The 24,337-nt window shown below is 38.9% G+C and overlaps 1 protein-coding gene across 2 annotated transcripts; it reads left to right on the top strand.

Annotated features, from left to right (window-relative positions):
* Positions 1-1,512: 1,512 nt before the first annotated feature.
* On the top strand, positions 1,513-23,157 carry sox3 (SRY-box transcription factor 3). Of its 2 annotated transcripts, none has more exons than XM_074648507.1 (5): positions 1,513-1,651; positions 10,328-10,377; positions 10,609-10,810; positions 15,438-15,534; positions 20,947-23,157. In XM_074648507.1, exon 5 carries the CDS (start codon positions 21,283-21,285, stop codon positions 22,186-22,188), a length of 906 nt encoding a protein of 301 aa, XP_074504608.1. In that variant the 5' UTR covers positions 1,513-1,651; positions 10,328-10,377; positions 10,609-10,810; positions 15,438-15,534; positions 20,947-21,282; the 3' UTR covers positions 22,189-23,157. The 2 variants fall into 2 exon arrangements, with proteins under 2 accessions (XP_074504608.1, XP_074504607.1); XM_074648506.1 differs by having other exon boundaries at positions 1,513-1,689.
* Positions 23,158-24,337: the final 1,180 nt, after the last annotated feature.

Below are 24,337 nucleotides of genomic sequence, written 5' to 3'. Positions count from 1 at the left end.
TGCTGTTAATATACTGTCACAGAAATATTTCCTTATTGACTTATGTAATTATCAAATAGTGTGAAGTGATTGTGTAATTTAACTTAAAATGTAACTCTAAATGGAGATGATCCAACAGGAGCATTAAGATTACCAGATAATTAATATTAATTGATAATGTTTTCTTTTATTAGGTTTAAGATTGTACCAGGGCCCCACCCAACGCCTGTAAGACAGAAACACGGGTATATTTCGCCCTTTGCGTAATTGATGTATAATAATGTATATTTGTTGGTGTTGTGGGTATAAACGCATTAAATGACCGAGTCTGTCATGTACAGTCTAAATAAAAGGAGAAGTGACTCTGAGACCAGTTACATTAATTTTAAATTTTCAGATGGAGATATTTGATCAGTAATTAGTAAATTTAGCTTTAGGTTGTCACTTTAATTGTGACAAAGCAGTCGGATTAATGCGCATAAACATATTTTACAGCCACCAATTTATCGAAAACGTAAACATAAAAAAAAGAATAAAATAAAATAAAGTGGCCCTCAATTCTAATGAGCCTAAATAACTTCACGTCAAGTGATCATATTAAAAAATACCAAAGGAGTGCAGATGTTTATGCCATATTTTAAATCACGTTTATTCTCTAAAAAAAAAAAAAAAAAACTGTTTCATGTCGTTTCTGTAAGAAAAAAAAAAAGTAAAAGAGAAATATTTAATGGCTTATTTGGATCTGTGCGCGTCTCGATCCTCCAGGTTTATTTGAATTAGTTGCAGGACTTTTATTTCATGGTGCTGCAGACATCAGCAGTGAATAAAACCACTTGATGTCCTCGGGCATGTGATGATGTCTGCGCTCAAGGACGAGCTGGATACAGACGAGAGCAATCAATGATCGGATTCACGAGATTTAGAGGAGAGAAGTTTTTTATTCTTATAGAAATATATAAAAAAAAAAAAAAAAAATCCCCTGACTGTGGAGCAGCACGTTTGAGAAGTCTATTCAGCTCCATGCATCCATCATTATTAAATGTGACATGTAGCCTTGTCTCATCCTGTAGTACTCTCTTTAAAAACACTTTTGACAGCTTTCCATCAGCTTAAAGTATTCACCTGCAGCAAAAAGGAGGCATTTTAATTTCAAATACCCCCAAAATGCAAATAAATAAAAGCAATTACAACTAATTATTAAGGACTTTAAACTTGTTTAGAGCTGTTTAATCTGAGAGGATGAATACATGGCTTTTCATAAGAGAAAATTTAATGATTATCTCACATGTCAACTACCTAAAGTCAAGGAAAATGTAATATTAAACCATTCCATCATCAAAACATAAAACTGCAAGTATAGAAATATTTGCTTTTTAATTACGAGGACATATTCCTGTCAGTAAATCTTAAAAAAAAATAGGTATTGATTGTGAGATACACCCACGCCTCAAGCCCTAAAGTGATGCATTTGTTGAGCCGTGGAACATTTTTTTTCTGTTTTTTTTTTTTCTCTCTTGTTTGGCAAATTATAAGGCAGAGACGAGGGATTTCAAGGACGCGTGGACTTCAATTTAATCGAAGAGGCTGAGAGTGGAGTGGAAGAGTGACACACGGAGGAGAGAAGTTCATTATTCTGCTGAAAAGGAAACCAATGGCTTTCACAGTCACCATGGTAACTGGCCTTTCTCTTGCCGTCAGACCTATGATAAGGTACTTCACAGCATTAAGCACAATTATTGCAAGGTAAAAGGGGAAATATTGCTTTCCAAATGCTAATAGATGTTAGATATTGATTGGCGTGGTGATTCATATAGAAGTGTGCCCCGACTGTTTCACCCCTCTGCAACCTTTTAATGAAATGTGATGGAGGTGATGCTGGATGGGCCTTTGTGGCGCCGCCGGCTTCAGCTGCTCTTGCATCTTTACTTTACCTGAATATCAGATGGAGAAAAAAAATAATACTTTGCTTGTGACAGCAAGAAGATGAAGACAGATTCAGCAGGAAAAACAGTGAGATTAGGGCTGCAAGATTATTTTCAATGTTGATTATTTTCTTGATTAGGTATTTGGTCTATAAAAATGTCAAAAAATGTCGATCAGTGTTTCCCAAAGCCCAAGATGACGTCCTCAAATGTCTTGTTTTGTCCACAACTCAAAGATATCCAGTTTACTGTCATAGAGGAGAAAAGAAACCAGAAAATATTCATGTTTAAAGGTGCTATTGATAACACTGATAACATTCAGCCCCGACATGTCTCATTCTCCCTCCTCCGTTCAATTGCGTTCACTTCACAACAAGTCGTTGCCAGGCACTTACCGTCAATCTCAGCCATTTATCTGTTTTTTCTACACTAAGTAACGACCCAGAGACACCGCGTGATACCAACGTCGTTTGAAGCCTCGTTAGAAGTAGGGATGCACTGATACTGAAACGGACCAGATATTGGGCCGATACTGACTCAAATAGCTGGATCTGGTATCAATGGGGCTGATTTATTCAATTCAATTCCATGTTTATATACTATATATAATATATACAGAATTTAAATTCCTGTTTACCTTTTGACCAATTTGTTGCTACATTCAAAAGGTTTACACTTGAGTTGTAATTCCTGTTAATTTTGGAGATTTTTTAACCAAGTTACTGGTGTATGATTTATTATTTTAAAGATGAATGACAAAAACAAAACAAATTCTTCTACATAAAAATGTTATCAATAAGACCTTTAAGAAGCTGGAATCTGAGAATTTTGACTGTTATTTCATAAAAAAATTACTCAAACCGATTAATTGATTATCAAAATATTTGGTGATTAATTTTGGCCATTGTGGCAAGACGGCGTTACGCACGGACACATCAGCTTTGTGTTCCTCTTACGGTGCCTCTCGTTGTTAAAATAGACTGTTATCATCTCACTAGTCAAGGAAACGAGGCCACCGAGAATCTTTACAGATCGGTACGGACTGCACAGAACATTATTCCAACTCATGCCTTATTTATTCCTTGTAGATACTGTATGTGTGCAGTCTTTTTCTTAATATAATGCACCATGTGAGGGCAATATCGTTACGCTTGCATAAAGTTCTTGAATTAATAACCAAGCGATTAATCGTCGCACCTCTAAGTGAGATGAAACTAGAAGGTAAACATCAGAATGTGCTTCCAGCTCTCTTCTTGCAAAATGTCTCATAACATAAATACTAAACACCCGCTGCTTCCCGTCATTAGCATGTCATTCTGTTGTGGAGTGACCCTGCTCGCACTCTTGCACAATGGCGCCTCGGCCTTGGCAGCGGCGAGGTCAGCGCCCAGCACAAGTCCAGGCCATGGGGGGTGGTCGGTCGGTTGGTTGGTGGCAGCCTGCTTAGCTGGTGAGCGGATGGAGGATTAGCATAGTGGGAAGCATGGGAGCTGGTGTGTGTGTGTGTGTGGGGAGGGATAGGGTGGTGGGGGGGCAAATTGTTTTAACCCCTATTACAGCAACCGCATGGCGCTCCTCTTATCTAGGCCGCTGCAGCCACTCATTAATATTCCGTACATATGGCAGTGCTTTCTGTATCATTGTCTATTAATGGGAGGGATAATCGCTCATTCAATTATCAGGCAGTCAGCAAAAGACCAACCGTGCCGGCGCACCCCCCCTGGTTCACACAGTGGCACGGCCCAAAAACAGAGGTGTGCCATGTGAGAAGGTGAGAGCGATAGCGGGGATTACAACACATTAGCTTCTTTAATAAGTCAGGCTGGCGGGAGTAATGTGAATCTGCTGGCGAACAAGAAACATGCCTGAACTTTGTAGCAACAAAGCAGTGGAGGGCAGCATCTTAAACCTTCTTCCTGTGCGACTTAAAAGTCAAACACATCAGTGTCACGGCTGTGATCCGTGTGACGGTTTCAGAGATGCTTTTGACTCCTTTGTGGCGATGACCCGTGGTCAGAGAAAGGTCCGTGTGATAGACTCTGACGGCCGTGCTGAATAAAGCTTGACCCTGACGTCTGCAGGCCAAAGATCTGTGAAGTGATCAAATGTGGCGTTCATCCCTGTTGATCTGTGCTTTTGTGGCCTCGGGACCCAGCACTGTCTGTCTCCCTGCTGCCGAGGCCACGGCCTGGATATGGTGGGGTTACTGATGATAGTGTGACCTCTGGCTGCTTTGACCTGAAGAGACCTTGTTGAGTCAACACAAGCACACCAGAAAAAGGGAAGAGGGAGAGTTGGACTGAGGTTGTTTGGTGAGTTTTCTTCAGGAGGTGGGCCAGGAGACAGGGAGTGCAGAGCTGCTGCAGAGCGGGGGTGTTTCTGGGGGGGGGGGTGGGAGAGTGTGAAAAAGATAGGAGGTGAAATGTTAACAAAATCTTATAAAATCCGTAGTTTGATCAATTTTCGCATTTTGAATGAACCCGAAGGCGGCTGTGGTTTGTGGAGGGCCTTTGTTGGAGGTCCCATTTTCTCTGGCAGAGCAGCACGCTCACAGGGTCAGCGAAGTTACGAAAGTAATTAAAGCTCGGTGATTCACTGCCTGCTGCAGAGAAAAGAAAGCAAGCTGTCATTCTGATTTAGAAAAATAAATTACAATTTTAATAATGGGGGAGGATGGGGGTGCGAGAACGTCTCGAGCCTCGGTGGGTTGGGGGGGGGGGCGGCGGTGGGCATGTTGGGTGGGAGGAGGGGTCGAGGAGGTTGCTGGCTGCCTACTTATCAATAGTTGCAATTTTTTTTGAAACCGCATCGGTAGTACATTGCGAGAGCACAAGTGCCCTTAAAAAAAGAAAACCCTGGAACATTAACATACTGATTTCATGCGCATGGCAAAGGGCCTGAGCCAATATCAGAGAGGACTCAGCAGTCCTTTTGTCTGCTGGGACTCTGGTCCCCTCTGATATGAAAATTCAATTATTTTATAACTAGATCTGGCGCTGCGTTTTGACTGTCGACGGTATAGCGCCTTGCCAGCTGCATCAGTGTGGGGGACCAGAGGCTCCTGATAGCGAGAGGGAGGCTTTTCAGACATTGACATGTTTTTGGGGGACAAGATTGCCTAAATGTGTTGCATTTAAGGACTGAAAGTTAATCTAATGCACCGCCATTATCTCACTCAGGTAATTCCAATACCGTCCTCAATCTGTGTTTACGCTCACGCACGCACCCCCCCGCATACTCGCACAGCCATTCATTCTTCAGCACTTTGAATCTGATTCCCAGGCTTTCTGCATCCAAACAGGTAATGTATTTATTTATTTTTCCGCGGTGCAGCTGGAAACTATATAGAATAGAAGTTGTTTTCTAAGAGACATCAGCAGTTTCTGGGTCGTAATTCTGTAGGAAGACACACAGGAAGACATACCCAATACGAAATGGTGTAAAAAATTTAAAAAAAAGGAACAGTTTTCCAAGTACTTCTATACTTTGGCATTGCTGTTTACAAATAATATATACATACAATAGTTATATACTGACGTCCCTGTGAAATATGGACACAGTTCCCCTAGGGCTGGGCAATATGTCGATATTATATCTATCGTGATATGAGCCTAGATATCGTCTTAGATTTTTTTGATATCGTAAAATCTAATCTTACCAGACTGTTCTAGCTGTTCTATTATTTGTCTTTACCCACTTAGTCATTATATCCGCATTACTGATGATTATTTATCAAAAATCTCATTGTGTAAATATTAGGGCTCTCAATCGATTCAAATATTTAATCGCGATTAATCACAAATTAATCACACATTTTTTATCTGTTAAAAATGTACCTTAAAGGGAGATTTGTCAAGTATTTACTCTTATCAACATGAGAGTGGGCAAATATGTTTGCTTTACGCAAATGTATCTGTGTAACTATTATTGGAAATGTATTAACAACACAAAATAATTACAAATATTGTCCAGAAACCCTCACAGGTACTGCATTTAGTATAAAACATATGCTCAAATCATAACATGTCAAACTGCAGCCCAACAGGCAACAACAGCTGTCAGTGTGTCAGTGTGCTGACTTGACTATGACTTGCCCCAAAAATGCATGTGATTATCATAAAGTGGGCATGTCTGTAAAGGGGAGACTTGTTGGTACCCATAGAACCCATTTTCATTCACATATCTAGAGGTCAGAGGTCAAGGGACACCTTTGAAATAGCCATGCCAGTTTTTCCTCGCCAAAATTTAGCGCAAGTTTGGAGCGTTATGTAACCTCCTTTGTGACAAAGTAGTATGACATGGTTGGTAGCAATGGATTCCTTATGTGTTGTAGTTTCTAGTAAAACTGAGCCCGCTACAACCTAAAACCTAAAAATCGCAAGATACATTAATGCTTTAAAGAAATTAGTGCCCTAGCCCTAGTAAATATTTAATGAAATCACCAATAGTCAACCCTACAATATTGTCGCAATATCGATATCGAGGTATTTGGTCAAAAATATTCTAATATTTGATTTTCTCCCTATCCCTCAGCCCTAAGCCCCCCTATTTATTTATTTTTACAAATATCGTTGCCTGGAAGAAGAAATATCACTTTCTGTAGGTTGTTTTGTTGTCATATATTTTTTTTTAAATCCAGAATTTCCTCCCTGTTAACGTTACATTAGTACAGACACCAAAACTTTTTGAGGTGCGGACACACAAGCTGGCCCATTTTCCCACTTTATGGAACAAATCCTTTCATTACCTCCGCGGCTCATTGTGTGGCGTTCTTCGGGGGGTCTGTTGAGATTAGGGAACAGGAAGCAGCCCCCTGGTATGGCCCTCTCTACTCAGACCCCACTGTGTTGTGCTTATTAACCCAGCCTGGGAGAAGACGTACCTGCCTCCCCTCATTAGGGCCGCGCTGGAGTACGCGCTCAGCCCGCAGAAGAATGGAGCATTAATTAGTATTCTCCGCAGGGGGAACCGCCATTAGCACTTAATTAGCAGCAAGAGTACCATTCAGCCGGGGCGGCCAGTTAGTGACTAACACAATATGTTCTGTGTCTTTTCCCTGTGTGTCATGGTAAAATGAAAGAGCTTGTTGTCTGTGCATGTGTGTCGAGCAGTGCTGCATATATTTCCTTTCCTGTGCAGCTCATCAGACCACGGCTTGTTGTCTGTAGGGTTTATTTCTGCAGAAAGCTGGTTTTAAGGCACAGTGACGGCTCCCAAGTCAGCATCTCTATACGATTCGACTGTGTGTGCTGCCCTCTCGCTGCTGTTGACCTCCACGAGGCCAAACGCTGTATTCCCATGTGCCCGCGCAGTGGTAAAGTGGGTGATTAGGGGATTGAGGTCAACTTTCCCCATTGGTCTCAGGGAAGTTCTTTTGATCTGCTGAGTAGGCATTCTTCTCTCTTTTCTCTGTGTTCTCTGTCCAGCACCGTCAGGACAAGGGAGGCTGTTAACCCACCTCCTCGGTCCACTCCTCGGCCCTCACCGGTCCTCACTCTCCCCCTCCTCCTCCTCCTCCTCTTCCTCCTCCTCCTCCTTCTCCTTCTTTCCCCCCCATCAACATGCTTCTTGGAGGATGGTGGCGGTGGCGGTGGTACCTTTTCACTTCCCGAAATCTGAGAGGCGGAGAGCTGTCATTTGCCAATTTGGCCTGAATGGGGCGGACAGCGGATTGAATGTCGTTTTCCCACCAGGCTGCACCATCCAGAGCAGCAGGGGAGGGAGGGGGACGCAGGGAGCGGGGTGTAATGCTAGAGTAAAATTAGAGCTTTGATGGCAGCTAATAGTGTGTGATGGGTGGCGCTGACGTGGGTTTCCAGTAAAGACGCCACAGGTTCCCTCTCTCTCTCTCTCTCTCTCTCTCTCTCTCTCTCTCTCTCTCTTACTCTCTCTCTCTCTCTTACTCTCTCTCTCTCTTGCTCTGTCCTGAAGCCGAGCACTGACACACCTATAAGATTATGTGGGCTCTGCCTTCTTTCTCACAGCTGTAATTTCTCCCTGCTCAATGTAATTATACATCTTCAACTCTGAGCCTGCCTATATGTCAAAGGGCCAGACTGGTCCTGTTTCTCTGTTCACCTTCTTCTCTCAAACACGCACACACGGATCAGCCTTTGAGCAAGTGAGAACGCTGCAGAACAAGACTCACAGATTTTTCTTCCTGAAGCTTTCCACTTTACATTATAGTGTATGACACTGTAGTAGGTATTAGTATCCCTAAAGACTCCTCTCTCACAGCTCAAAAGACATACTTAACATTGTTTTATCTGCTTGATGCTTCATGACTTTTCCTAATTTTATTTATTATATTTGAACTCATGACTTGTTTCAGATGTAGGCCACAGAAAATGGTGCATAACTACTGTTTGTGCTCACAGAAAGCCCTGCTGTAAAACATGGCTAAATGCAAAGGATCTTCTTCTCTAGAGTTTCAACGATTAATCCATTAGTTGTCAAATATTGAATTAATCGCCAACTATTTTGATGATCAGTTTGGGTAATTTTTTTAAGAAAAAGCTGATTCCAGCTTCTTAAATGTGAATATTTTCTGGTTTCTTTACTCCTCTAAGACAGTGAACAGAATATCTTTAAGTTGTGGACAAAACAAGACATTTGAGGACATCATCTTGGGCTTTGGGAAACATTTGAGACATTTTTCACCATTTTCTTTACATTCTATAGACCAAACAACTAATCGATTAGTCGAGAAAAAATAACCAACAGATTAATCGACAATGTAAATAATCGTTATTTGCAGTTCTAATCTGCTCTATATCTGTGTTGTTGTTAACAGAACTTTTTTCAGTGTTCCCAAATCCCTAATATGACTATTTGGATTTCTGTTATTGGCATTTTATTACAGTTTGTTGATGAGAGGTCTTACAGGAAAGTAGACTTCTGTAATCAACTCGTGCTTTAGTCTGATCTTTGTCTCGGAATTACTTTTTGGAGAACAACATTATCTTATATTTGCTCATGCATATAGCCCATAAGACATATGAAACATACATATTTTCTTATTTGGTGTAATAACAGGGCTGTATGGTCATATCCGTATTTTGTCACCATCAAATGCGCAAACTCAGTTTGTTGCAGAGAGAAGAGTTACCACTTGAATACTTTTCTACATATTGGGTAAGCAGGGCGGCCCCCTCTTAGATTAGTTGTCTAATCAGTCGTTTTGGTCTTAGTTGACTAAGATTTCTTTAGTCGATTAGTCGTTTTTTTAATGCTTTTTCATGCTAAATGGCTTATTTCCAAGAAACTTATGAGCACATATCTGGTAAACACAATATTTAAAGTGTTGCTTTTGTGTGTTTCTTTGAGGAGAATCTCAGTTTTACAGATCTGTTGATTTAATCAACTAATCGATTAGTCGACAAATCGTAGGATTGTTAGTCAACTAAGAATTTCTTTGGTCCAGGAGAGCCCTAGTATTGAGTTTTAAAAAGGTCAGAAGACAATAAAAAATAGTTTGAGGGAAAAAATAGGTTGATTTTTGCAATTGTTATTAATTGCATTAGTTGCAGTGCTTGTTGGTTTATTGCAACAGCAGATTAATCAGCAGGCAAGTAAAAAAAGCCAAGTGCACTTTGAGTTACTTTGAGTTAACAGTATATTGTGATGCATTACTAAATGAGTGGAGAGATTTGTGTTGTGCTGGAAGGGAAGGCTCTCAGGTGTTGCAGCTGTTTCCTTCAGGGGTTTTCAAATCCACATCAGTCACTCAGGCCCCTCTCTCCCACCCTACTGCCCACTGAGAGACACGAGGACGCTCGAAACACAACACTGGGAGCCGCCTGAGGGCTACCAGCCACACACACACACACACAAACACACACTACACTACATTAGATGTTTTGATAGCTTCTGAGGCACGAGTGACACTGTGGCGCTGTGACATATGGAAGCTTAAAGGCTTCTTAAATATCCATATCAATCTGCACGCTTGTCAGCTTGACAATGACGGAAACCGAACACCATTAGCAGCGTCGGGTGGTATCGTCCTCATCTGTGCAACATTAGAGAAATAGATGGCCCTCTGGAAGACATTCCTCTGGACGGTAGCCGAGCCCAGAGTCAATTACAGTTGTGTGACTTTTGTCATATCTAACTCCAAATGTCGAGTTTGACACACTTGTTCTCAGGTTTATTTTGTTACAACTCAACCAGGGTGTTCTTCCTTGTTCGGCTCAAGAGTCAGAAATCTAATATCCTGTTTTAAACTGGATCTGAGTGCATTGATTTCATTGTTGTTGCCTTTCCTGGTAATGCGTATATGCTTGTGACCGTGCGAGGTGATTGTCCTCTTCCTGCTGCACAGAAAGCTTTGTACTCTGCTCTCTCGGGATGGGAGATGTTTTGTTTTTTGAGCTCTTTCACACCAGCTCTCCCTCTCTCTCTCTCTCTTTTTTTTAACACAATAGCCCTCTCCTCTCACCCAGTGTGGCAACCCTTTCAAAACGGGAAGCTCCAGGTCAGTTTCCCTTGCCAAGTTTTGCAGCCTGCCATGTTGTCTATTCTGCTCAGCTATTTAAAAAATGTTGAATATCAACAATGGCTTTCACTGGTGCATTGTCAACTTTTGTATGAAGCAATCTTGGCTGAATGAGATGGGTCCCAGAGCAGGGAGAGCTCAGCTGCAGTGTGCACCACCACGCCACTGACTGCCCGGCTCTCTCGCTCTTTATATTCCTCTGCTGCACAGGGAGCTGCCATGGTGGTGGTGCCGCCGTCTGAATGGCCGTGGTTGGAGTCTGGGCCGTGGATGTCACTGCTATCTTCCAGTCCATGGTCCTGCTGCTGGCCCTGCTGGTGGCCAGCTGTTGAAGGTGTGTCTAACAGAGGGACTGGGAAGCAGCAGCAGCAGCAGCAGCAGCAGCAGCAGCCTTGGGACCAGTCAGACCTTGGTGAGTGTCCTCAATTTTCTGGCCAGAGTGGGAGGAGGTTAGTAGTGAAGAGAGGAGGGAGGGGGCATTCAGGGAGATGGTGCAGGAAGCTTTGTGTTTACTATCTCTGTTCACGCATAAATTACTTAAGACTCTTTACATGTGGTTCTTTTTAAAGACATGTCATGTCACCTGTTGGTCTAGATCTGACGCAGAAGAATTAAAAATGCAGTTGAAGTTTGAGAATATTGACTTCTGTCCTGTTGCAAAAATACTGACACAGACTCAGAAAATCTACTACAATTCTTTTACATGCCAACGCCACACAGTCGACAACCATTTTGACACTTTAACAATGTCCAAACCCCTCGACAATGCCAAAGTTTATCCCGTCCTGATACGCACACTGGATGCATCTGAGACTTTGCGCTGAGCTCCGTGTTTTTTTTTTTGCACAAGCACGTCTACATCTATGTTTGTGTAAGTGAGGAGAAAGATGAAAGCGAGAATGAGAGCTTGCTTGCAGATAATAGTAGCTTTAGGCTCTTTGTCCTGCTGTCAGCCAGGAGAGGAGCGAGGCTGCAAATCGCTCCAATGCAGCGGCACGTCTTGTATGTTTCATTGACGTATCAGTCTGTGGGGCAATGAGCCGTCGCCTCTGCACTCCTCTGGTCTGTGTCTGTGTGTGTGTGTGTGTGTGTGTGTGTGTGTGTGTGTGTGTGTACACCAATAGGTGACACACCAAGGTGTACCTCTTTGTTAGCTGAGTTAGTGAAAAGTTGATATAAGCGAAATGTAAAAGTAAAGCATTAGAGAACAGAGGCTCTTAGTTTAGCAGTTGCATTAAGAACCCCTTTTTTATTATGTTCTTTTGTACACCATATTCATGTATTATAGCAACACAACACTAAACAACAACCTTAGGGATATAGGTACAGTTTCTAGTTCAGTCAAATGGAAACTTATTTGAAATTTGGATATTTATTTCTCACATTGAACTGTCACAAAATCAACTAAAGCATGTAATGTCATGACATTTGGTTTGGAGATTTGTTTGTCACACTAAACATCAGAGCTGCAACGATTAATCAATTAGTTGTCAACTATTAAATTAACCACCAACTATTTTGATAATCACATTAAAAAGTCTAAATTCTCTGATTCCAGCTTCTTAAATGTGAATATTTTGTGGTTTCTTTACTCCTCTATGACAGTAAACTGAATATCTTTGAGTTGTGGACAAAATAAGACATTTGAGGACGTCATCTTGGGCTTTGGGAAACATCGATCAACGTTTTTCACAATTTTTTTGACATTTTATAAACCAAACACATAATCGATTAATCAAGAAAATATTCAACAGCTTAATCGTCAATGAAAATAATCGTTAGTTGCTGACTTATTTTCTTTTGTACATCATATTCAGAGGTTATAGCAACAAGACACTAAACAACAACGTAAGAGGCATAGATACAGTTTCTAGTTCAGTCAAATGGAAACTTATTTTAAATTTAAATATTTATTTCTCACATTGAACTGTTACAAAATCACATCCAGCATGTCATTTCATCATATTTGGTTTGGAGATTTGTTTGTCACGCTAAACACCAGAGCTGCAACGATTAATCAATTAGGTGTCGACTATTAAATTAATCACCAACTATTTTGATAATCAATTAATCAGTTTGGGTACAGTTTTAAGAAAAAAAAACATATAAATTCTCTGATTCCAGCTTCTTAAAAGTGAATATTTTCTGGTTTCTTTACTCCTCTATGAGAGTAAACTAAATATCTTTGAGTTGTGGACAAAACAAGACATTTGAGGACGTCATCTTGGGCTTTGGGAAACATTTGAGAAATTTTTCACCATTTTCTGACATTATTTTTAGACAAAACAACTAATCGATTAATCATGAAAATAACCAACAGATTAATCGACAATGAAAATAATCGGTAGTTGCAGCCTTCGTTTCTTTCGTACACCATATTCAGAGGTTATAGCAACAAGACACTGAACTACAAGCTTAGGGATAAAAATGCAGTTTGTAGTCCAGTCAAATATGAAATTTAAATATTTATTTTTTCTCGTATTGAACTGTCACAAAATCAACTCCAGCATGTAATTTAATGATATTTGTATTTTGAGATTTTTTTTCATCACACTGAACACCAAATTATTAATGTTGATTCTTTATCCCGAGCTGTCTCTAAAAACAGTGCTCACATTTTCATTTATTCCTCATATGATCATTTGTTAATGCGGTAAAAAAAATAATTCACTTCAGTGTGATACGGACTTGCCAAACCTTTTTCAAACACTAACCTGAGAGCTCTTTACCAGTAAACAGAGCGGAGACATGCTACCTTCTGGAGGACCTGAGCTGTCCTCTGTCTCACCTCCTCTCAAGGCAAGGTGACCAAACTCATCTCGGACCGGCCCATCCATTATGTTGTCAACACCGTCAGCTCCCCACCTTAGTTTGCTCTTCTCCCACAAGACTCACTCTAATGAAATACGCAATAATCATTGCACTCATCTCGTCATGCTCAAGGTAATTAATATATTTAGAGGTCGATGGCTAACTCTTAATTAAATTATGCTTCCTCTAATGAGACCTTGACTGGGACTAAATTTATGACCACTATCTGCTTTATCAAGTGCTATGCACGCAATAAAAGATTTGTCATTTTCTCCCCAAATCACAGCCAGATTACACACTCATGATTTATATATCAATTCATGCTTGTTTGTTTCTTTATTTAAGGTTTAATAAATTACCTCTTATAATTACCTAACCTAGTTTTGGCTTCTTAAAAGCCCCCAATTTCTTGCAATTAATGCTCGGTGCCGTATCGCTGTTACATATTCATTTTGCAGGAGAATACAGATAACAACTTGGTGGCATTAATCATGTTACAAAATTGGGTGTATTTAATTAATTAAAGTTACACCGCAAATTAATTGCGCATTCTCACAATATTATCTTAAGCTAATGAAGGCTCGACAAAGAGGCTGTTTCATTTTTTAAAAAGAGGCTAGATTAGTGGGATCTCAATTATGGCTAAAACAAAAGAGGGCCGCTTGCTTGGGCATGGCGCAAAGCAAAAAGTGGCGATTCAGCACTTTCTCCCAAACAAAACAGGGAGAAAGTTTCCATTGTTTTTGGAAAAAAACTGAACATGGCAATGATTCAAAAGATACATGGGAAATAATGAGCGCTGTAATTAGCCAGTCAGGCAATAACAGTATTTAAAACGCTCATCATATATAGAGATGCTTGATAATGCCATTCACAGGCTGCAGGCATCTGCTTGCTGACACACTATCATAACTTTAACGCTGGTGCAAAAAAGAAAAAAAAAGCATCCGGAGGCCTAATTTAAACTCTTTTGTTGCACGTTTACAGCATTTATTCAGAGTGCATCTCACTCTGAAAACGCCTGCGTGGCGAACCCTTGAAAAAGCAGCAAATGAGCTGTAATATGATGTCTCTATAGGATAAATGAAGATGGCACAGATTAGAGGTTCAAGTGTGAGCCGAGCTCCAGCTAGAGGAAGTTCAGACACTTTTTTCCTAAGCAAACAGTAGAAGAAGTGATCATGTTGCGCTCTAGATGGCTTAATCCGGCCTCGCCCAGTGGCTCAGAAGCAAAACCATATTTATTGAAATTTTCTGCTTAATTTAAACTGAATTGAAATTAGCTTTCAATGGATAAGAGCTTATAATTCACAGTTTTATTTTTCATTTAACGCGTCATATACCAAATGTTTTAATACGAGCCTTCCCCCTAATCTGCTAAGTAAAGAGTCTTTGTCTGAGGAATGACTTCAAGGAGCTAATAATCATTGTGTATCCATTTAATAATGCCTCCAGCGATGTCCTCTCCTGTGATATAATTTCATTTGCTTTTAGCTTCATTAGTCAATAACCACAGCAAAAAAACGCTTGTGTCAATTATGGCAAACTCCAAGGGTCAGTGAGTATATGAATTTTTAACTGCACACTGCTGCACAAGATTATATTAAGTGGTCTTGTAACAATGATTAACCCCCGGCTGTGTCTGTGCCTGTGCACTGCTGAGCAATTCTGCACGCACTTATGTGTCGAGCACACTTGATAAAATATGTTTGAAACGTGCATCCCTAAAACGATAAGCAGCTACAAGCCGAAGAGGGTGCGAGGTGATGAAGTGAAAAACTATTCCCTGGGCTAAGTGAGACGGAGCAGAGCGTTGGGTGGTCACGCCTTGTCTGCTCATGACAGTGGCGGGTTAAAGAGATTACACTGGGGTCTGTGTCAGCAGCCTTGGCCTCGCTCACACAGGAACATAATGAGGAAGGACATGCTTGGCCTGCCGGGGAGAAAAAAAGGAGGCTAAAGTTTGAAGCATTCTTGCTACAGGAGAGCTTTTTTTATGTTGTTTTACAAGCCGAGGTCAATAAGTATAAGACGGTTTGCATTCCACAGAGCTGAACAAGGTGGCAGGACATATCACTGCTTCACCACAATGAAAACACAAATCACTACAGTGGAAGGCAAGAATGCAGCGTTCTCCATTAGCCCTCCTGACAAGACCTGCCACTAAAGCTCTCCTGAAAATCGATGCATCTGTGTTCTGAGTGTGTGTGTTGTGCTTCTTTCTGAAGGTTTTGAGTGACAGTCCCTCCACCTAATGACTGAACTTAAGACGCTTTCACTGCCTCAGACGGGCCCACAGTAAGAGATGATCGTCCACAACGTGTGGTGAGTTTACTAATCTGCCTTTCCTTCTCATTCTCTCTCTCTCTTTCTCTCTGGTGATGACTTGAGCTCCATGTACAGCCGCTCTGTGATGGAACAATCGAGGGAAAGTGATGACACAGAGCAGATCAATACCTGGTCTCTATTTATTCTCTGTCCTGATGCTACATACAGTAACTGTCACACCATCTTCAACAAATCTGATTATTCATTTCAAGGTTTTGGACTAAATTTGCACATATTTTTCGAAATATTTTTCATTTAATTCTTCAACATATTAAAAAGGAAACTTAATTAGATTAGAAAAATCTTCAGGTCCTTTCCTCAGTTATTTTAATATGTTCTTTGCTTCTCAAAGAGTTTGTCGTCATTCCTGGGAAGTTTTTGATCAAACTGGATGTGCATAAATATTCTCACATTATTATTTTATGAGAAAAGTATTTTATTTTTATAATGTCTCAAAGTAAACCAAAAGCTCACTTTCCAAACAGATCGGCCATGTAGAGCCTCTAAAGATGTAAATAATATAAATTAGGTTTTATGTTACCTGTTGCTAGACTATAGCTCATAATATTAATGTCTGCATTTTCCCAAAGGAATAAAAATAAGATTTATTTTTAGAATATCCTGTCATAAATTAATGAACCATGATTTAAGAAAATGTGTTAAAATCCGTTCAAACCTTTAAAATTAAATAAATAAATAAATAAAATCTGACAAATGTTTCCTCAGCCATGACTCTGCATTAAACACAGACATTAAACATTTTAAAGCTGATTTTTGTTAAGTATTTTTTGGGTCAAATAAGTCAAATTACCATCAGGAATTACTCGCCCGGCTTTGTGGAATAAAGAGGTGATAATAGCATCACTTTTATTCCTTTAAATGACCCGTGAATATTATTTTACCTGTGTTGAACTGGGAGGACGCAACCATTCACGCAGACACAATAGGAACAGCAGACCGTGCGTAAATTGCATCTTCATTTGCATTCCTGGTCCAAAAAAAAAAAAAAAAAAAAAATCATGCAAATCTTAATGAGACAGTCTCCATTGTGGCTGTAATTGAAAAGCTATTCTTTGTTAATTACTGTTTCTCAAAGGCCTTGTCTGCAGTCACTGAGCTGAAACAAAAAAAAGTTATTGATTCCAGGAGGTCGCTGGGTTTAAACATGGACACGTCAAATAATGTTGTTTATTGATGCCACTTTCGATTATTAGAATATCTCCCTCCTATGTGGGAATTGTCAAGAATAACATAAAAACTTGTAAACGCAGGCTGTAGCGATTAAAAAAGGGGCAATAAAAAGGCAATAAATTAGGAGCTATTATCAGTGACTTCTTTGCAGCTGAATGCAGACATGTGTCTGCTCGTATAATATTAAAGTTGAGCGCATTTTGTCCGTCATTAATTCACATTGTGCGACCGTAAAGCTCTATTGACAGCCGAGCAAAAGGATGTTAGAGAACTCAGCTGTTTTCAAAAGGTGGGATTAATGTGGTTTTGTGTCCACTTGAATAGAATTTAATTCCCTTTAAAGCTCTTTGCAAATATAACTTTTTTTTGTTTGTTTTATTTAGGCCAAAAAGGCCAGAATTAGATCTTTTATTCTTCAACAAAAACTTTTAACTTCTATTTCCTATGACCTCCTATATACATTTTTGTTGATCTGAGCTGTACCAGTGTTTGTTGTTGTTTTTTTTTTTTTTATTATTATTATTGTGTTTGTGAAAATAAGAAAACCCAATAAACATATAGGTGGAAAAATTTTTTAGCAGCCAGATGTGACATCTAAACAAAATATTTGCTTTTGATATTCTTAATTGTAACGAAAACTACTTAAAAAAATTTCCTTTTGAGAGGAAAATTACATCAGAATCAGAATCGTGTTTATTGCCAGGTGTAAGAGGTATACACTAGGAATTTGCTTTGGTTTTGTTGGTGCAAGTTAAACAGTATAATAACAAAAGAATAGATAAAAACGTTAGAATAAAATAAGAATAAAAAAAATTGAATTTCTACCAATATACAAAATAAGCTATAAACAAAAATAATAATAAAAATACATGCACAATTCAACATTTTTGCTATAAAGATTAAATGATCCATGGAGCTGGCTGCATGCAGGTTATATCCTCCCATCAGGACGTGCACATTATTTCCCAACATTCAACAGTGTTATCCTGCAGAGCCCCTTTGAGCCTCACAGACTGTGCTGGTGGTCCTCCTTCCTTAATTAGGAAATTAGCTGCACAGAGGCCCTCATTACCAAACTCCCAGTTTCTCCTGGTGCTTTCTCTCTCTCTCTCTCTCTCTCTCTCTCTCTCTCTCTCTCTCTCTCTCTCTCTCTCTCTCTCGCTCTCTCGCTCTCTCTCCCCCCCCCCTCTCTCTCTCTCTGCTACCGGTCAATTTCCATAAGAAGATTACAAGCGGATCAGTATTGAGATCTGCCCAGATAAACAAATAACTGCTACCCTGAGAATAGATGGCTGCTAATTGGACGTTAGTTTTATTGCTCTGGCTGTGTTTGTGACGCCCCATTGAACGCGAAAATTAAATTCATGAAGTGATGTCTCTTTTTCAGCTGATTTAACTATATGGCTGAGGGGACGTGCAGGCTTCCCTCCCTGTAACATATAACACACCATTTATTTTTCTTTATTTGTGCCTATATAGTTTAATTTGAAAAAAAGTCATATTTTTTTTGACTGTTTTTGAGTAATAACATTTATAAATATGTCTATAAGTGGCTACGAATTACACTTAATTTCGAATTTTTTTGCTTTATTTTGAAAACTTTCATTCATTATTGTGAAGAAAGGAGAGTAACAATGACTTGACAGATGTTTCATTTGAAAAGTCATATTTTTGTTTGCCTGTTTTTTTTTTAGTCATAACTTTTATAAATGCTGCAAATTACACTTAATATTGGATTTTGATTTTTCTTTTATTTTGAAAACTTTCATTCATCATAGTGAAGAAAGGAGAGTAACAATGACGGACAAGATGTTATCGGTTCATTGATAATTTAATAGAAGCAGCTCATTTAAACCCGTAAATCAGATTTGATCTGATCAGATAAATACGCGATTTTCCAAACATACTTTTTGCATTTTAAAATTTGCTCTCTGAAAATTAAATTAAAAAAATAAAATAAAAAAGAATATATATATATTAAAATACATTTTAAAAAATTAAAAAAATTATGTTCGCTCCCGGTCCCTTAGCTGCATCTATAATAAAAAAATGCATTTTAATATTTGCTCTCTGAAAATTAAAATTAAAAAAATATTTATATATATATATATATTAAAAGAAATTAAAAAAAATTAAAAAACATAAATAAAAGTGTGTGCGATCAGCTGGATATATAATACAAAATGCATTTAAATGTTTGGGAGGTGAAACGCTGTAAAATGCCCCTATAGCAGCCTGCTGCTCCCTGCAGAGCTCCTGTAAATATAAATCCTGAGGTGTTGATGGTTAAAGATGGCTTTCGATGGCCGATCCGCTGCTGGTCATTAGCAGGTGTGAAGCTGTTGGCTGATCGGTTTCAGTGGCGACGCCGCGTTTCAGCTCGTTTGTAAAGAGACACATGCAAATGAAGGTTGATCATTTTAATAACCATTAACACCGCGGAGAGAAAAACAAGTCTGCAAACAGTAGCTGACATGACTGGGCGAGCTGCAGAAAGTCCCAAACTCCAACTTTCTCCTCAGGGAATAAAGAGATAGCCCTGTTTCCTCCACAAGAGGTCGTTGATGTATTACAGTTTCGCCTTAACGCTGCAGAAAACAGCCACATTTAACCATTCATTTAATCTGAAACACAGTAAAACTTGTCCTATATTGGCTCAAAACATGTTGAAATAATTTTATGAGGTAATAACATTATTATTGAATGATTTTTAAAACATTTGAATATTATTTTATGGAGTCATCAGTCTTATTCTGATTTAATGCAATGTATTTACACTCCTCCTTATATTACATTAGAATGAAATTGAATGATTTCAACCCCTCTTAGTTGTTTAAAGGAGATTAATTCAGAGACTGAAATACTCCTGAGAAAAAAAAAAAAACTTTCGAGCAGCTGGGTCCAAAAAAGGTTCTCATGAAACATGTTTAAAGACATCTGTTAAAAAATACAAAAACAAATCTATTGAGTGTTTTGACAGCACCGAAAACCCCAAATAAGACTGAGGTTTTTTTTTATGTCCCCTTATGATTAAAGCAACAAAAGCGTGTTTGACAGCAGCAGGTACAGATGAAAGGATTTTTTTCCAATATTCCACTTTTTTTGCTTCAAGTATTTGCCCTCACTCTCGGTGGGTTTTGGGGCCTGTTGAGATACGCCTCTTTAATTCATTTATTGGCATTGATCCCTTTTAGTTTCCTTGCAGCATATATAGTGCATACTCTTTATCGTTTTATGTAAACATGCAGTTTTTATGCACCAAATATTTGGAACAAGCTCCCAGAAACCTGCAGGACCAACTCCAACTCTGAGTTCGTTTAAATCAAAGCTTAAAACTTTCCTGTTTGCTGCTGCTGCCTTTTATTAAACCAGATAATGATCTTATTCTGCACTTAATCTTGTGTGTTATACTCTATTTTAACTTCTATCCTATAGCTTTTATTTTTAGCTTGTTTTTATTTTCTAATCTTTAATCTTTAATGTTTTTATAACTGTTCTTGAATGTTTATGTAAAGCACTTTGAATTGGCCTGTTGCTGAAATGTGCTCTACAAATAAAGCAGCTTTGCCTTGCCTAAGGTAAAGCCTACATGGTTCTACACTGTCTTTAAAACTTTATTTGCATGTTTTATTCAACTGAGTCCCAAAATGTATAAAATAACCTATTTTGGATGTAATTTGTTCCCTTTCAATAACATAAAATAAGCAGCATTTTCTGTTAACTTCTCACATTATAAAGGTTATAAATCTCTAACACTTTGCTGTCCAGGTTTGCTGTTTTAAAACTTTTACCTCTCTCTCCTCCTCTATTAATTAATTAAAATACTAATTAGTAAATTAGCTGCACAGAGGCCCTCTTTACCAAACTCCTGGTGGCATCCCTTTAGTTTCCTTGCAGCATATATAGTGCATATAGGTCTACTCTTTCTCGTTTCATGCAAGGTACATGGTTCTACACTTTCTTTAAAACTTTATTTGCATATTTTATTCAACTGAGTCCCAATTTCTAACAAATATCCTATTTTGGATGTAATTTGTTCCCTTTCAATACATAAAATAAATAAGCAGCTTTTCCCTTTAACTTCTCAGATTATAAAGGTTTTTAAATCTCAAACACTTTGCGCTCAGGTTTGCTGTTTTAAAACTTTTCCCTCTCCCTCCTCCTCCTCCTCCTCCTCCTCTAAACCAAAACACGCTCCGGTTGGTTTACGCGGTGGAGATGCGGAGCTGCGCGCTGATTGGTCGCCTGGCTCCTCATTGTCACGCTGTCAATCCACATCACATGGTCCGGCCACTAGGCCTATTAACACATGAGCTTGGGGAACAAGTTTACAGACTTCAGTTTGAGAGCCGTGCGGGACAGACTGAGCAGCTTTAACAGCAGAGAGAGAAGAGAAGCACCTGCAAGAGACACATTTGGCACAACTTTTGCGCACAACTTTTTAATCCTATATGAGACTGGTCAGTACCTCTACTACCTCTTTAACTTTTCTGGCGCTTGTTTTATGAACTTTTTTTTTTTTTTCATTGAACACTGAAAAAGCCAGCCAGAATAATGTATAACATGATGGAAACCGAGCTGAAGACTCCTCTGCCGCAGTCCAACTCTGCGCCAAAGAACAACAACAACAGTGCCAACAATGACCCGGAGCGCGTCAAGAGACCCATGAACGCCTTCATGGTGTGGTCCCGAGGCCAGCGGAGGAAGATGGCTCAAGAAAACCCTAAAATGCACAACTCAGAAATCAGCAAGCGACTCGGAGCCGACTGGAAACTTCTCACCGATGCGGAGAAGAGGCCGTTCATCGACGAGGCCAAGCGTCTGCGCGCAATGCACATGAAGGAGCATCCGGATTATAAATACCGTCCGCGCAGGAAGACCAAGACCTTGCTGAAGAAAGACAAGTATTCCTTACCAGGTGGGCTTTTGGCTCCAGGCTCCAGCTCCGTGAACAGCTCTGTGTCTGTGGGTCAACGCATGGACGGATACGCGCACATGAACGGCTGGACGAACAGCGCGTACTCTCTCATGCAGGACCAGCTGGCTTATCCTCATCAGCACCACAGCATGAACAGCCCGCAGATCCAGCAGATGCACCGGTACGAGATGGCTGGGCTGCAGTACCCGATGATGTCGTCTGCGCAGAGCTACATGAACGCTGCGTCCACGTATAGTATGTCTCCTGCAGCGTACACCACCACGCAGCAGCAGGGCAGCTCCATGGGACTGAGCTCCATGTGCAAGACCGAGCCCAGCTCACCACCGCCGGCCATCACGTCCCACTCTCAGCGGGCGTGCTTGGGGGATTTGAGGGACATGATCAGCATGTACCTGCCTCCAGGTGGTGGAGAGAGCGCGGAGCATTCCTCTCTGCAGGGCAGCCGGTTACACAGCGTCCATCCGCACTATCAGAGCGCAGGGACTGGCGTCAATGGGACTCTACCTCTCACACACATCTGAGAGAGAGAAGAGAGAAGCAGAAAGACTTTAAAAAAAAAAAAAAAAAAGTACTTCGGAACTTTTTTTTTGGTTGCTAAAAATTGTTCAAAAAACAATTTTATTCTCTTGAGTTTTAAAATGCATTTTGAAAAATGGACCGAGCCCATCAGAGTAAAATTGCATTGCAAAAAAAGAGGCTTTTTATCACAGTTTTTTGTTCAAAAAACAATTTTATCTCTTGACTTTTAAAATGCATTTTGAAAATGGACCGAAACTAAAAAAAAAAAAAATAGAAATAAAAGTACTTCGGATACTTGAACCTTTTTTTTTTGGTTGCTAAAGAAACAAGTTTTTTTTGTTCAAAAAATTATTCTCTTGAGTTTTAAAATGCATTTTGAAAAAATGGACCGAGCCCATCAGAGTAAAAAATGCATTGCAAAAAAAAGAGGCTTTTTATTATCACACAAGTATAAGCAATCAAACTTTATGTAGAAGAATTGGACTTCTATATTTTAATTAATGCCATATTTTCTGTCTATGAAAAGGCATGTGGCCTCATTAAGAGAGGCTTGGTGTATTTCAGAAAAGCTGGATGGGAAAAAAAGTTGCTTCATAAATGTTTACACTTAATTTGTAGAGAATGTCAGTTGTCTCGACTGTGTCCAAATTTTTGTAGTCTCTTTATTATTTTCTCCCTCCCTTCATGACCTATAGGTTCAAATGAAATGTTAAGACTGTGCGGGTCGCAAACGCAAGTTTTATTTATAGTAAGAGTTTTTTTTTTAGCTTGTGAACCCGATTGTTTTTTGTCACGTGAAAAAAAATGTTAAAAATTTTTGTTTTTGTAAAATGTTATTTTCTGTGATGGTTTTTGACAGTGTCATGTTTACTCATTATCCTGAACGAAAATGTTTATTTAAACTGACGTTTCTACATATTTTAAGACCATCCTCTATTCTTAAATGCTGAATAAATTTGTACGAAACATGATTCGTGACTCTGTCTTTTGTGAGGTTTTTGGACATTTTGGTTGTTTTAAAAGGGGTTATTTTAGTGAATGACAATCTGTTGTTTTCACAATGATAATCTTGTAAAAGATTAAACAATTTCAGCATGTTTGCTGCACACTGCTATTATTTTATAAAGAAAAATACAGGTACAGTGATATTTTCACTTCAGAATTTTTACTATACAAATAATTTGGTCTTCCAGTTCCTTTAAAAGGCTTCACTAATAGTGAAAGAATTATAAGTTGCTTTCCTTTATTTGGAAAAAAGTCTTGAGTATCATTTTAACCATCCATTTAAAATTATGATTATGATTTTACATATATACATATACATATCTAATACTTAAGCCTATTGAATTTTTATCTGATATTTCCAGTTAAACATTTCTTTACAGGCTTGTTTGTTTTGAAGTTGACATTAGAAAATTAAAATAATACTCATCTTTTTCCCCCTTTTTTGAATTAGTTTTTTAAATGGTTGGTGAAAAGTATTCATCTTATCAAGTTGTAATACTTTTCCTTCCCCTAAGTTTACACTTGTTCACTCAATTATTTCAGTGTTTACTTGGTGAAGACAGACTATTTAATTCCACAGGTTGTCATCACTTCGCTGCCTCTGTCAGTTTGAATGTTTTTCATATTTTATCAAAAGAATTCAGTTAAAACATTTCTACTTAAAAACAAAATTCATGTAAGAATCTCAATATATAAAACTAAAACAAATAAAATAATACAAAAAATTGATTAGCGTCAGACACATTTAAAAGTGGTTGTAAATTCACACATTTAAAAAAAAAAAGTATTATAAAATGAATGAATATACCCTATAAAACACGAGAGAGGATTGACGGATGTAAAGAGGGCGGCTATTCCATAGATTGAGTGATGGCACGATAAATGACTGTCTTTTTTAAGGCATTAGGTGTCATCTGAAACTTGTTTTGAAAAGTTTGGTGAATTGTATGTCAGTGCTGATGTGACAACATATATATATAATTTGTAACTCTCTGTTTGGCATAGACAATAAATGACTTAAACTTAAGTATTTTAATAAGTAGTTTGCATGTTGACAACATTTAGTGTTTCATATCATTTCTGATTTGCGCCGAGAAACTTTTGTTGTGCTCATTTACATTTAACTTTTTAAAATAGCTCTGTGGC

Source organism: Sebastes fasciatus, chromosome 10, assembly GCF_043250625.1.
Source record: "Sebastes fasciatus isolate fSebFas1 chromosome 10, fSebFas1.pri, whole genome shotgun sequence".
NCBI classification, from domain to species: Eukaryota; Metazoa; Chordata; class Actinopteri; order Perciformes; family Sebastidae; genus Sebastes; species Sebastes fasciatus.
The sequence above is the reverse complement of the archived record's forward strand: the minus strand, read 5'-3'. Positions and strand labels throughout refer to the sequence as shown.

What these genes read in the sequence shown, in the direction of transcription:
- sox3 (XM_074648507.1), top strand. Translation starts at nt 21,283, where the DNA reads ATGTATAACATGATGGAAACCGAGCTGAAGACTCCTCTGCCGCAGTCC.